At 34.9% G+C, this 16,400-nt stretch overlaps 1 protein-coding gene across 4 annotated transcripts in view; it reads left to right on the plus strand.

Annotated features, from left to right (window-relative positions):
• LOC121384730 (beta-microseminoprotein-like) overlaps window positions 1-16,196 on the plus strand; it is a 41,710-nt gene extending 25,514 nt beyond the window's left edge. For 2 of the 4 annotated variants that reach the window (XM_041515254.1, XM_041515256.1), the window contains exons 2-3: window positions 575-695; window positions 16,002-16,196. In XM_041515254.1, the coding sequence (XP_041371188.1) occupies window positions 575-695; window positions 16,002-16,140 (260 nt within the window). In that variant the 3' untranslated portion in view covers window positions 16,141-16,196. Of the gene's footprint in view, window positions 1-574; window positions 696-12,276; window positions 12,490-16,001 lie in introns of those variants that run through there. The other 2 variants (XM_041515255.1, XM_041515257.1) reach the window with 1 other exon arrangement.
• Window positions 16,197-16,400: the final 204 nt, after the last annotated feature.

The raw sequence follows: 16,400 nt of genomic DNA on the forward strand, positions 1-16,400 counted from the left end.
AACGGTATATATATTTATACTGGCTCCCCAAGAGGTAGAGCACTATACCAGCCACACCAGGAAGAATACTGTATTGTAATATATATATATATATATATATATATATATATATATATATATATATATATATATATATATATATATATACACACACACACACACACACATGTATATACCAGGTATATATATTACAATTATGCTGTCTTGTTGTCCAAGAAAATAAAACACACACGACGGAGTTGGCCAACTCGACATTTGCGTTACAATTGCTCGCTTTAAACTTACGACGGGTGCGCTCAGATTTAAAACTAATCGGTCGTAAGAGTTGTATACGACGAAAATCAAGTTGTAAGAGTGCTCAGACTAGCAACTGATCAGTCGCAGAATTGTAACATCGGCGAGTTTGCCAACGTCGTTGTGACAGTTGATAGTTTGAACCTAGCGCAAGTCGTCATATTATACTATTTATCTTACAACCAGTTGTTGTAAATCGCATCTAAGGAGAGAAAGTGAGTTGGATTCGTCTGAGACTAGCATTGTGTTGTATTCTCTATTTATTATGATTTTGTTTCAGGTGATGGTACGATAGTAACTTATTGCAAGTATGGAGAACACATCATGCAGCCAGGCGACCATATCCGAACAGACGACTGTATCGAATGCACGTGTCAGAATGCTATGCTTTCGTGTTGCGGGTAGGTTTCACGATGTTTAAAAACGTAATAGGTACCAAGCATCTACTTACCATTTGTGACACCCAATAGCCGATGTGTATTTTTGTGCTGGGGTGTCGTTAAACATTCATTCATTTATTCATTCATTCTACTACACAGTAGTTGAGCTAGCCACTTAATATTTTCAATCTCGTGCCATTATTTAATATAAAACTACACACCAAAAAAACATGTTTAAATAAAAATAAATGATTGTGCTTTTTTTTCTCTTTTTAAATAGTGTTTTAATTAAAATTATGTGGCTACTAATTATTACTGATTTTATAACCTGGTAACCTACCACTGAAAAAACGTAAGATTACTCGCTAAACGCAAACTTTTTGTTGTCAGTGTTTTTGATGTCGTTATTTTTGTTTGGGGGTTGTGCTGGGTTTTTTGTGGGGGTTTTGTATTGTTTAATTATTGTTTATTTATTTTATTTTATTTTAATGGTGTGTGTGGTGGGTGTTAGTTTTTTTTGTGGGTTTTTTGTTCTTGGTTTTTTATTATTATTATTTTTTATTATTATTATTTTTTTTTATATTATTTTTTTTGGGGGGGGGGGGGGGGGGGGGGGGGGGGGGTTCAAGCGTGAACCTACTGGGGATAACCTGGATGCATTTCGTACTGCTAGGGCCAAGACTCGCAGAGAGATTAGACAGAGTAAGAAATCATCTTGGAGAACTTTTGTCTCCATGTTGAATTCACAAGCATCAGTGAAATTTGTCTGGAATAGGATCCGTAAAATCAAAGGTAAAGAATCCAGTAATACAGTTCATCATTTGTCTGTCAATGATACGGATGTCACGTCTCATCGTGACATTGCCACTGCATTGGCAGACAACGTTTCTCACAATTCATCTTCTGCTTTCAGTACAGATGCTTTTACATCTGTCAGAACTAAAGCTGAAAAGCAGTCTATTAATTTTTCATCTGAAAATGCTGAAGTATACAACAGGCATTGCTCTATGGAGGAATTGCAGGATGCTCTTCGTAGAGCCCATGATATTTCAGTAGGACCAGATGAAATTCATTATCAGTTATTAAAACATATACCTAAATCATGTTTGATGGTTCTTTTGAATATTTTTAATAACATCTGGATTTTTTGAGACTTTCCTTCTGATTGGAGGAAAGCTATTATTATTCCTATCCCCAAGCCTGGTAAGGATCCAACTAATCCTACTAGTTATCGCCCTATCACTTTGACAAGTTGCATTTGTAAAACATGGCACGAATGTTCAATCGTAGACTCGTCTGATATCTTGAATCCCCACAATTGCTTACTAACGTGCAATGTGGGTTCAGATCTTGACGTAGAACGGTTGATCATCTTGTTAGATTTGAAACGTTTTGTAGGGAAGCTTTCATCCACAATCAGCACTTGGTTTCGGTGTTTCTTGATTTGGAGAAAGCTTACGATGCTACGTGGAAGTATGGGATTTTAAATCACCTCCATGGCATGGGCCTTAGATGTCGACTTCCGGTTTTTATATCTCAATTTTTAAGAGATAGATCTTTTAAAGTTTCAATTTTGTGCTGTATTGGCCATTCTCAAAGAGAAAGTTACACCCCTGTAATATTCTATATTTTAAAAGTTATTGGTAATACAGAATGGGGAATCAGACTGAAAGGTTATGCTCCGTTTGTATAGATCTTTAGTTAGATCAAAAATTGATTACTTCCAGATGCTAGATCCTATACACAACCAGGAACTCAGGCTTTGTCTTGGTGCATTTAGAACATCTCCTGTAGAGAGCTTGTACGTTGATGCACACGAACCTTGTTTGGGTGCTAGACGTGCAAAGCTTTCTCTGCAGTATGCTATAAAGATTAAATCTTTACCGAAACATCCTACACATGATGCTGTGTTTGACAACAAATATGAAGTTGTTTGATGCAAGGCCAAATGCTATTTGTACATTTGGTCTTCGCATTCGTCGTTTTTTTTTTTTTTTTTGCTTTCCAACATTGATTTATCAAACACTTTGGAAACTCCTTCATATTTGGTTTTACCACCTTGGTGTATTAAACCACCTAAAATTGTGTTTGATATGGCGCATCTGCAGAAAGATCGTACAGATGCTGTTGTGTACAAACAGTTTTTCATGGACATTCAAGACAGGTACCGTGATTACATTCCTGTTTATACAGATGGATCACGGGATCGGAATTTTGTGGCTTGTGCTACAGTTTTTCCATCAGACACTATCATTTCCATGAGACTGCCTGACTCGGCATCAATCTTTTGTGCTAAATTTTGGGCAGTAATTAAAGCCTTGGAAGAAATAAAGGATTCTAGTGCATCCAAATTTATTATTTTTACTGACTCACTTTCGTGTCTCCAAGCTTTGCGCAATATGAAGATGGACCATCCCTTAATTGGGATGTTGATACGAAAGTGTGTCTTTTTATCTATTGCCAATAAAGACATTGTATTTTGTTGGGTGCCAAGCCATGTTGGCGTCAGGGGTAATGAAAAGGTAGATTTTGTTGCCAAGTCTGCTTTGGATTTGCCTCATACCAGGGTTGGTGTGCCTTATTCTGATTTTAAATATAGTATTAACAAATTTTTATCTTTTTGACGTGGCAACATGATTGGGACCGTGCGGTTGCAAACAAGCTTCATGCTATCAAGCCGGTCTTGGGAGAGCGGCAGTCCTCCTATAGACAGTGCAGGAAGGATGAGGTAGTCTTGTGTCGTGCCCGCATCGGTCATACTTACTTGACCCATTCATTTATCTTGAAGAAAGATCCTCCACCTCAGTGTGAGCACTGTCAGTGTCTTCTGACGGTGTAAGCATTTATCAGCAACTCGAAAAGATTTATTTGGACAAAGAAATGTGATGGAATCATTTCGATTCCATCCAGAACTTTTATTACAATTTCTTCGAGATACTGACTTTTATTTTAAATTTTAATATTATATATCTGTGATATTTGTATTTTTACACAGTTCTTTACTGTGTTTTCATTTAAATATTGAATTTTTATATTGATGTTGTTCATCACTTAATGTTTTGCGTTTACCATATTTTGACACCCAATAGCTGATGTATTTTTCGTGCTGGGGTGTCGTTAAGCATTCATTCATTCATTCATTTTTATTTGTTTATTTATTTATTTTATTTTATTTTATTATTATTATTATTTTTTTATTTTTTTTTATTTTTTTTGGTGGGTGTGTGTGTGTTTTGTATATATATGTTGTTGTTTCTTGTTGTTTTTTGTTTTGTTTTTTATGTTTTGTTTGTTTGTTTATGTCGCTTTTTATTCGTTTCCTTTTTGGGATTTGTTTTTCATTAGTTGAATGTGATGTAATAGAAGATGATGGTACTAGTCACATTGTTCGCTATTGACAAGCCTCCAGAACATGTTACAGTGTTAATAAACTCACGTGTCATCGATGTTAACGTATTACTAACTACATTCATACAATACGAAAGCTGTCGCCATTATAAAAAATAATATTGTTAACACAAAAGATAAAACCGTGATATTTCTGGACGTTAAAATGGAAAATAACACATTTCATGTGACCTAGGTCAGTGAGTATAGCTAAAGGATAATCACACACTACTATCAGTAATTATTGCACTTAGATTTTTCAATCATTTTATAGGAGCGTACCCTAAGATTTTTAAATTAAGATATGGATGTTAATCTTTTGAGGTAGGTAATCAAATATCTTCATCTGAATGATTAACTCCCAATCAAATCCATTAAGGTATTATTAATACATTTAAGGCTTGAGGACCTTTGTGTACTACAAGTCGCAGTTTAAATAGTTAGGGCGAGCACTGAAAACGTCCACAATCAATATCGTGCAACAAAGGGAACGTTCTGCAGGCGAATTACTGTTAGGAAGATCGGAGACACATTAAAGGAACATTCCTGAGTTTGCCGCATTGTAAGATGTTTCCGACTAATAAAATATTTCTACAATTAAACTTGCATATTAAATATAGTTTCTTGTTTAGAATATCAGTGGCTGTATATTCAATGTGTTTCTGGTCGTCTTAATATTTGTAAGAAGCTCAAACTAGATTTTGTCTTCAAATAATTTCAAACGTACGAAAAAAATATATTTTAAGAAATAAAATGAAAGTTAACCTAGTACATATATAAGAACGATCAGAAACACGTTTAATATACAGCCAATAATATTTTATATAGAAAAAATATATTTGATATGTAATTGCAATCGTTACGAAGTCTCTGTTAGTCGATAACATCTTAAAATTTGCAGCAAATTCAGACATGTCTCTTTAAGACTGTATATGCATGTGGGTGCATGAATGAAGTCTTTGCGCGATTAGTGATTAGTGATCAAAAGACAAGGCCCGATATTTCAATGTATCGTTTAATGCGATTTAAAAAAACAAAAAAAACAAAAACAAATGATTTATAGGGCAAATCGATATTTAAGATGAAATATAGTGTGATGATTTTGATTTGATACAAAAAACCTAACAAAACAACAACAATAACAACAAACAACAAAACAAAACAAAACAAAAAATCCAAGAAACAACCAACAAATAATAGTTCCAAACAAACAAAACACCAAAAGAACCAACCACACTGGCTCACACTTTTAAAGAAATTAAAAAGCGTTTTTTCTATGGCAAAGATTATCGATTAAGTTTATGATCGATTCCCATTAGAAAGGCAGCACGATAAACGGGCCTGATATGTTGAAGAGTTAACATGGCTGTCAATTAAGAGAAATCGCCTTGGAAAAAACCTCGCACAAAAAGCCTCCATGCTCATACGTTCAAAGTGTTAAATTGAATTGGGAAAAAACCTCGCACAAAACGCCTCCATGCTCATACGTTCAAAGTGTTAAATTGAAAGCCAAGTTACGGATCGAATGAATGAATGAATGAATGAATGAATGTTTAACGACACCCCAGCACGAAAAATACATCGGCTATTGGGTGTCAAACTATGGTAATGCAAATAAATAAAGTGATGATCAACATCAATATAAAAATTCAAGGTTTAAACAAAAACAGTGTAAAGAACTGTACCAAAAATACAAATACAAATATCACAGAATTTTACGGACACCGAATTTTACTCTAAACTTCAATTTGTGCTGTATTGGCTGGTTGACATAGAGAAATTTGCTCTGATATTGTTTAAAATAATGTCTTCTTTTAACCTAAACACATGCTAGAAAGTGGTTTGTAGAGTTCATTACATGCGATCGAAATGCTCCATGCCGAAAAGAGAACCAGCGAACAAGAAGAAGGATGGAAAACAGAAGGAGAAGGTTGGTAAGTCACTTAGCCCAACTGACAAGATGGCGGCCATAGATCCCTCAACGAGTAATTGTCATCAACAATCGCCAAAACCACCCCAAGTCTCATATGATGCGATAATGATTCAACAGCCTGAATTCGGTAACCCCGCCTTGCAAATTCAGCCAGTTTTTCCAGGTCAGCTGACCCAACAATTATCTATACCGCCATGGGCGAACCAAGTGTTCCAAAAATTGACTGAAATTTCCAACACGCTCATTGTAATTTCGCAAAAGACTGATAAGATTGAAGGAATCGAAAAGCGATTACAGACTATTGAACTTAATGTTAATGCATTTAAAACACAGTTATCTGAAAGCAATGAGAAAATTATTGAAATGGAAAAGTCTATAAACTTTGTAAACGAAAGCTTCGAAGAAGCCCGTTCAGATAGAAAGAAAATGGCGGATGTTGTCGACAAAATAAAAACTGAGGTGAGAGAAGTGCGTAATGGTTTTGATGAAGTCAACAGCTTACGCGGTGATTATAACGAGTTGCATGACTGTGTGTTAGACCTTCAAACCAGATCAATGAGAGACAATCTTATTTTTAACGGTATTGAGGAAAAAGACGATGAAGAAACAGAAGCGATTTTACAAACATTTTTGAAAGATAAAATGAAAATAGAAAGCTGTATTAACTTTGACCGTGTACACAGACTTGGTAGAAAGAGTACTAATCCAACAAGACCGCGGCCAATCGTAGCAAAATTCGAACGATATAAAGATCGTGAAAACATCAGAAGAAGCTCAAAAGTGCTCAAGGGAACAAACTTTGGTGTAAGCGAACAATTCCCTTACGAGATCGTTCAACGCAGAAAGGAGTTATGGCCGAAGTACAAAGAAGCGCAGCGTCGTGGACTCCGTGCCTCACTTGTCGTTGATAAACTTTTTATTGACGGTAAACGCTGGTTTCCCGATAGTGCACCCCACGATAGGCCCAACGATGCGCATCCGTACAGTCCTCCGAATGAAAACCCAAACAAACGTGCACGTAATTTCTCACCAAGGGAATATCGACCATAGGGACGCCGGAGGAGAGACACCGGTCAGGACTTGTCAACACCAAGTGAATACGAAACTGTAAATATTCCCCGTGTACATTCTTATTCAGAGGGAATAAGCGTATGTGACTATGTAGATATTGTATATTTAAATGTGTGTGTGGTCTCAACAGCAGACTGGATATTCCAGAATTTATAGATTTTATCAATCAATCAGTATGATTTAATATGTTTAGTTGAAACTAAACTTAACGATATTGATCACGTAGAAATACCAGGTTATACAATTTTTACTAATAATAGAAATATTGAATCCAATGTAAGATCAGGGGGCATATGCCTGGCAATTAAAAATAAGCTCACAGATCAAGTACATATTCATAAAACTATCCCAATATGTATTATGGTTTACTCTTTCTAACGCTATTTCACAGGGAGATGTATTAAGCACTGTTATTGGAATTGTATATATACCCCCAGTAGGCTCGCCCTATTTTAACCATGATACGTTTAACACAATACAAGACGAAGTGAACGAGAAACTCTTAAATGGAAATAATGTTCTTTTGATCGGCGATTTTAATGCTAAAACGAGTTTGCTTGTAGATTATGTGAGTTGTGATGGTGAACATACTAATAACACACTCATTTCTGATATCTCCGATTTTATGAATGAACCTAACAACTTATTAAATATTGGCATTCCATTACAAAGAGCGAGTCAAGATACCAGTAGACCTAACGGTCACGGATATAAACTAATTGATCTTTGTAAAAATAGTAATTTGTATTTAGTGAACGGAAGAGTCGGCGAAGATCGGGGTATAGGACAACCTACTTGCAAAGGATCGAGTGTAATAGATTATGCCATAGCCTCATTCACAGTTTTGGAAATAATTCTTAAATTCAAGGTCAACGAATTCGAACCACTATTCTCGGACATTCACAATCCATTAACAATGCGACTGAATATCCATACATCTAGTGGTAAACACCACGCCGTCATTAATAATGAACTCACCCCAAGGAAATGGAATACTAAAGAGGCTAAACACTATAGTGAAAATATAAACAAAGAAACAGTCAACGACATAAACGTAATATTAAATGAACTGTGTGAACACTTCTCGAAAGAAAAGCTGAATGGTGCAGTGGAGCGTATTGGGACCCTATTTGTTGACACCGCAGCCGACACTTTCGGTTACACGCAAGCCCGCGTCAGAGCCAGACTCAAGCGTGAAAATACCCGTAACAAAGCATGGTTTGGCAATCATTGCAGAACACTAAGAAGAAAGTATACAGAAGCGAGATCAGCATACAAACAACGAAAAACACCTGATAATAAGCAACGACTTTTGAATGCCAGTAAAAGCTACAGAAATGTAATACGGAAATATGTTAACAAACACAATTGGAAGACAGAACAAAGACTCACAGAACTTAGTCAACATGATACCCACGCCTTTTGGAAACTGTTAAAAGAAAAACAAGACCCTACTCTCCCCCCTTTAGACACTCTGTACGATTACTTTAAAAATATAAACAGCAGTGATGACAACACAACAGAAGAAAAAGATCCAAGTTTTAATATAGATTTTGAGGACACTACCATGCTAAATGAATCAATATTACAAGAAGAAATACTCGCCGTTGTTAAAAATCTAAAAAACAATAAAGCCTGCGGAATAGACCAAATAATCAACGAGTATATTAAGCAAACTATCGGCTGTATGGTCCCTGTGTATGTTAAGCTCTTTAATTTAGTGTTTGAACATGGCATCTTTCCTGATTCGTGGCTAGTTGGCATAATCAAACCGATCTATAAATGTGGCGATAGAACTGTTCCAGAAAATTATAGACCTATTACTTTACTTAGTTGTCTCGGGAAACTGTTTACAGCTGTTTTAAATAATAGACTGAAATTATATTTAGAAACTAATGATTTGTTATGTGAAGTTCAAGCCGGATTCAGGAAGGAGTACTCGACGAACGATCATATTTTTACATTATATGGACTCATCGAATTGCTAAAAGCACGGAAGAAAAAACTGTATTGTACTTTTATAGATTTTAGCAAGGCATTCGACTCAGTATGGAGAACAGGACTTTGGGGAAAACTAATACAAAATGGTATTAATGGTAAATGTTTTAAAGTAATATATAGCATGTATCAGAACATTAAGTCATGCATTAGTGCACATAACACAATGTCGGATTATTTTCAATGTTCCATGGGTGTTAGACAGGGAGAAAATTTATCGCCCCTATTATTCTCCATGTTTCTCAATGATTTAGAGGATACGTTTAAAACTAATGATTGTAATGGCATCCGCATAGATAACTTATTCACAGATTCCACTTTGTATACAAATATTGTTCTTTTTGTGTTACTATATGCTGATGACACAGCGCTCTTTGCCGAAAATTATGACGACATGCAGAATTTATTAAATATTTTCGACTCTTATTGTACAAAATGGAAACTAAATGTAAATTGTAAAAAAACTAAAGTGCTAATTTTCAGTGGTAATAAAAAAGATTATTCCAAAAGGTTCCATTTAGGAAACACAAATCTAGATAATGTAGAAATATACAAATATCTTGGAATTATATTTCATAAATCCAATAAATTCACTAATGCTCGAAAACATCAATATGATCAAGCTCAAAAAGCTATGTATTTTACACTTAGACAAGGAAAAACGTTGCCATCTTTCCATTCAATGCCAACTTAAATTATTCGATTGTATGGTTTTACCTATTGCTTTATACGGATGTGAAATTTGGGGTTTTGAAAGTCTGTCCTGCATAGAAAAATTGTATAGCAAATATTTAAAGTTATTATTGCCTGTTAGAAAATCCACCCCATTATATATGTTGTATGGAGAACTTGGATGCTTCCCGGTAGATATAACAGTAAAAATAAGAATGATAGGATTTTGGTTTAGGATGATTACTGGGAAGCAGTCCAAGCTATCATTATTAGTGTACAGAATGTTATTGAATGATTATAATACACATTTTTATGATCACAAATGGATAGCTTTTATAAAATCAATTTTAGATAATATTGGTTGCACATACATATGGTGGTCACATTGTGAGCGTATTAATAGTGCTTCATTGTTGAAAATGTTTATTTCAACAAAACTCATAGATCAATTTTTGCAAACATGGTACAGTCATATTGACACTTCATCGAAAGCATCTTGTTACAAAATATTTAAAAGCAGTATAGCATTCGAAAATTATTTAAATTTATTAGAAAAAAAACATTGGTGCCCATTGTTACGTTTTAGAGTATCAAACCACAATCTTCCAATAGAGACAGGTAGATGGATACGTAAACCATTACATGATAGATTGTGTTTTTTATGCAACACTAACGACATCGGAGATGAATTCCATTATATTTTTACATGCCCATATTTCAACCAATTCAGACTTCAATATATACCGAAATATTATCGATCCAAACCAAACACATATAAATTTCACGAATTATTTAATTGTAAAAAAACTGGTGTCCTCCGAAAACTTGCAATATTTTGTAAACATATTATGAATACTTTCAAGCCCTCCGGCTCATAGCTTTATTGTATTATTATTGTGTATGCAAACCCAAACCAATTATTTATAATTATATTCCCATGTTCGTTTTATGTAGATATACTTATGTGAATAGTTTTACTCTGTCATCTTGTTAAAAAGTGTGAATTGTTGTATTATATATTGTTCCTCATATGCCGTGGATTACGGCCTGAGAGAAATAAATGTTCAGTTCAGTTCAGTTCAGGCCATTCTCAAAGAGAATGTTACACCCCTGCACCACGGTGAGGTTACAGCACGCGCAGGGGCCAAGTTACGGATCGATTCCAACGATGACGTCATAGATAAAGTGCAGTTCATCAAAATCAAACGTTTTATTATTACGGGATTGCGAAATTAGAATATAGCTTGACTAATACATTGAGGTACAGGATTATTCATACTGAAACAAATTCTGATGAAAAAATTAAAATTTTGGGATTTTGTTTTTCTTCTTTTGTTAATTTTCTTTCTTTTCTCATGTCATCATCATCATCATCACCACCACCATCATCATCATCATCACCACCACAACCATCATCATATCACCACCACCACCACCATCATCATCATCATTACTATTATATCTGAAAGACTTAGAATACTGTGTTATTTAAAAATGTTTCAGGATTTTCAAGATTTATTTATTTTAACAACACTCAGACGCATTACAATGTGTAACAATAGGACATTTTCAAATATATAATTAGCATACATGACAAGAACAGGCGTCAACATAGAAGTATCTATAATTAACATAGAACACAAGATATTCAAACAAAATAGCTAAAATGTGCGGAGAAACGTCAGTTCACAAGACAAGATAATCTTTTAATAAATATAGCTACGTTTTTTAATAATGGTGCATGGCATAATGACAGCATACCTTTCATTTTAAAAACGCTGGGATTAATTCTATAATATTGTTTTATATATTTTCTTCTAATGTTTTCAATATTATCATTTTTACAATTGAATAAATAATGTTATTCATCTCCAATATCAGTATTACAGTTTGCATATTCTATTTTCTTTAGGAACGTTAAACCATCTGCCAGTTTCGATTGGTAATCTTAAATTTGATGTACGCAGTACATTGAAATAAAATTACTGCCGCGGTAAACAAAACATGCATATATGACATTATTTAGAAATTAAGAACTGATAAACTTTTCTTGAGACCAGAAGCGTAACATCTTAAACGAATGATGTCATGATTATTTGACGACATACTACAGAAAGGCTTACATGCATGTGTATACAAATTAGTAATAACTATATAATTTCTACATTCTTGTTATGAATTGCAGGATAAAGCTAATAACAGGTTAATTACGAAGTTCATCAGTCAAATCCATTTCAGGTCGAATACGCAAGCCTCGCGAAATTCACCATTTTTAGGCGCAAATTGTACTTTTTTCGTAATCCGGATACGTTTACGTATGTACGTAATCCACAATGCATAAAGTGATCGGATACGCATACGCGTACGGACGACGCATAAACGGAATCTACTCAACTATTTGCGTAAAAAGTGATTGATGCGGATTACGGATAACGTATACGCATAAGGATTACAAATAAATGGAATTTGTACCTTACTTTCTCGGGATAAAGCCGATAACCTACGCTGCGTCATCATTTTGTTATGTTTTATGTACACCAGGTATGGCATCAAGAGTGGATCATTTGCACCACCTCCCGGATGTGTTATCAAAGCAGACGGCTGCAAGATTCTGATGGTCAAGGCTGATGACGAGTCACGTGACTGCATGACAGGGGAGAAACTTGCGAATGTGCAGTAAACAAATCCCATTCCAACCACTTCTGTTACCACTAACTGTAACATTAAAGCTTTCAATAAATATTAAATAACAAATTCAGATAGTCATGATAGTTAATGTCTAGTTAGTTGTTTGTTTTGTTTGTTTGTTTGTTGATGTTTTGTTGGCGGTTTTATTGTTGGATGTTTTTTAAAATGTTTTTTTTTTGGATAGTTATGACAGTTAATGCCTAGTTTGTTTGTCTTGTTTCTTTATTTGTTTTGGGGTTTTTATTGATGGGTGGGGGTTGGTGGTTGCAGGGCGGAGCCTTCGTCATTGTTGTGGGGTTTTGTTTCTTTGTTTTCTTTTTCCGTTTTAACTTTGCAAATATCACAAATATGTGGGGAAATCAGGAATTTGGTCTGAACTAGTATACAATATGGGTGAATGTTGGTTGTGTTTAACGACACCACTAGAGCACATTGATTAATTAATCATCGGCTGTTGGATGTTAATTTTATAATTCTGACTCGTAGTCATCAGAGAAAACAAGGGATCTTTTATATGCACCATCTCACAGGCAGGATAGCACTTACAACGGCCTTTGATATACCAGTCGTGTTGCACTGGCTAGAACGAGAAATAGCCCAATGGGCCATCCGACGGGGATCGATCCCAAACCGACAGCGCATCAAGCGAGCGCTTTACCACTGAGCTACGTCCCGCCCCCACACTGTGGGTGAATGAGTTGCTTTAATTTTAAAATTTACGAATCGTGGCGGAAAGTATCAATGTTTTCCGGAGGGAATGGTGTGGTGTTTTACGAATCGTGGCGGAAAGTATCAATGTTTTCCGGAGGGTACGGTGTCGTGTTTTTCATCGTCTTTGAATAGTTTCATAAATGTTCACCAATAGCTCTGGAATATTAAGGGCATTATTAGTACAAATTTGAAACTGTTCTTAGGGTAAAGGCCCATTTGCTTTAATTCTAAAGCTGACGTGGCCAGAATATGCGTTGTCCACCACCCCAAATTAAAAATACATTTTCATATTAGTAGTAGGATTATTATATTTAATCAAATACTCTGTTTTCATTGTACAACTACTTTATTTAAAACACTGTAAATACTTATTGATTTTCAAATCGCAAATTACTTACAGAATATCATTCTGCTTTTGAAAGTGGAGATTATCCGAAACCAACGTCGCAAATTGTATATATGCTTTCCAGACAAATGTGTTTAATTAAGGTAAAAGACGTGAATAATAGTGGCTAAGTGGTTCAAAGTGCAAAGCATGCTGGGGTTTGTTCTTGGATTTGATTTGAGAACGCCGTAAAATAAACACCAAATGTCACCATACTCATACGTTGATACGTGATCTCTCAGACCTTTTTCTACTTTTAAATTGAAAACCTAGTTACATATCGATTCCAGCGATGACGTCATAGATGATGTATAAAGTTCAGTTCATCAAAATCAAACGTTTTATTATTTTGACGGAATTGCGAAATTAGAATAGAGCTTGACCAATGTATTGAAGTACACTGTAAAAAAAATGCTGATTGAAAAACTAGACACGGCTAAAAAATATAAAATGGTGGTGGGGTTTTCTTTTTTTATCTTTCCTCATTTTACTTTTTCTTTGCATCATCATAATCATCATCATCATCATCATCATCATCAATTCATTATAACCATTACTATTGTATTTGGAAGACACAGAAGACTGTGTTATTTTTTTATTTTATTCTGTAACCATTGTTTCTATTGGCCGATTAGCCCAGTGGCAAAGCGCTTGCTTGATGCGCGGTCGGTTTGTGATCGATCCCCGTCGGTGGGCCCATTGGGCTATTTCTCTTTGACATCAGTATTCCAATGACATCACTTTGAATCTCCTTACAATAACCATAAACTGAGTACATGACGTTACCTTTTTAAGAATATTGGAAAAATTCCAATGCACAATTGCTATTGAATTTTTATTTTGTTAACATTACTAATGCACCTGAGTGTGTTTGAACAAAATTTTGTGATTAAAAAAATGTACCTTTTACGAAATATGGATTTCTCGTGAAATTACGGTAAGATATGCTATATTTATCGTGTATGAAGCCAAAACAAGGGTGTGAAAAGTGACTGTCGTCGAATTTAGCAACAATGACGTCGCACGCACCGTCTCCTCACGTAGAAAACTTGGATGAACTGACAACCGGATTATTCAGTGGAGCAATGATTTATGGAGGCACATTTAATATAAACTTTAACTTTTCAGCAACGAGTAAGTCCATGAACATCAATAAAAGAAACACTGATGACGACACAGACATTGGGTCAACAATTCTTGACATTTTTCTTCGTTGATAACACTGGCCCGCTGAAGGTTTTGTGACGTAGTTACGAGCAAATTAATTATTACATTGTTCGTGAATTTTAGCTATTACCTTGTCTTTAAAAGGCATTTCACAGTATCATTAAAATTATAAGTAACGTTTCACTCATTCTTTCTTATTTATGTTTATTGTTTAAATAGAACTATATTCCTATGTGTAATAATTGGTGGTTCATCGGTCCGTGTAGTAACACAGCTGACCTAGTTGTGTAAATTGAGAAATCCCCGTCATTAGCTAGCAGTGTTACAATTTTTTTAACTATTATAAAAAATAAATTTATTTGGAAACAAAATTCCAATTTAGGGTATGTAATAAATACAAAACTACATATATGTGTTTTTCTGATTTCTGTATTCCATTCGTGTATTTCATGCAGAAAACCACATACATGTAGTTTTGTCTATTTATTTGGCCTGTAAACAAAAGACCTATTGACATAAAACATTATTACCTAGAGACCTTGCAAATTTGCATACCATTATTAACCGGCTTAATACACTAAATTATCCCATGGGTTTATGACATGGATATCATGGATACGTAATAGGATAAATAGAGGATACTCCCCGAGTGTCTTGTGATATCATAATTTATCAGCACGAGTTGATAAAAGTATGAAATTCGATATCGCAAATTATAGACTATTAGTGCCAGCGATATCTCCTACAAAAACCTTTAATGGATGATAAATGTATTTATTTAGGAATTAAGAGCTGACAAACAAAACAATTTGAGGTCAGAATCATATCATCTTACAATAATGACGTCATGATTATTTGCCGTCATACTACAAAAAGGCTTGCGTGTTCATATGGATTGTACTTATTTGTGTATAAAATTTTGGAATAACTATATAATCCCATTCTTTGTTTATGGATTGCAGAATAAAGCTAATAACAGGCTGGTGTCGAAGTTCATCAGTCATATCCTGTTCAAGTCAAATATGCAAGCCTCGCGAAATTCACCATTTTTAGGCGCACATTTCAGTTGTCCGTACGTATACGTATGTACGTAATCCACAATGCATAGAGTGATCGGATACGGACACGCGTACGGAGGACGCATAAACGGAATCTACTCACCCCATTTGCGTAGAAAGTGATTGATGTGAAGTACGGATTACGTATACGAATACGCATACGGATTACGGACAAATGGAATGTGTACCTTACTTTCTCGGGATAAAACCGATAACCTACGCTACATTACTATCCTGTTCTTTTCTATGTATACCAGGTATGGCATCAAGGCTGGAGTATTTGCGCCACCACCAGGGTGTATTATCAAAGCAGACGGCTGCAAGATGCTGATAGTCAAGGCTGATGACGAGTCACGTGACTGTATGACAGGGGAGAAACTGGCGAATGCGCAGTGATAAAACTGTAATATTAAACTTCTAATAAATATCATACAAGTTCAGACAATTTCTAGTCTGTTCATGTCGTTGTATGTTATTGTTTTGTTTTGTTTTTGTTGGGGGTTTTGTTGGAATTGTTTTGTATGTTTTTGTATGTTTTTTTTTTATGGGGTTTTAGTTTGGGGGTGTAACTTTGCAAAATAAATCACAAATAAAGAAGAAAAAAGTCGGATTTAGTGTGGACTAAGATGGCAATATATAGACGAGGTGGAAAATTA

Source organism: Gigantopelta aegis, chromosome 10 (assembly GCF_016097555.1).
Source record: "Gigantopelta aegis isolate Gae_Host chromosome 10, Gae_host_genome, whole genome shotgun sequence".
Taxonomy (NCBI): Eukaryota; Metazoa; Mollusca; class Gastropoda; order Neomphalida; family Peltospiridae; genus Gigantopelta; species Gigantopelta aegis.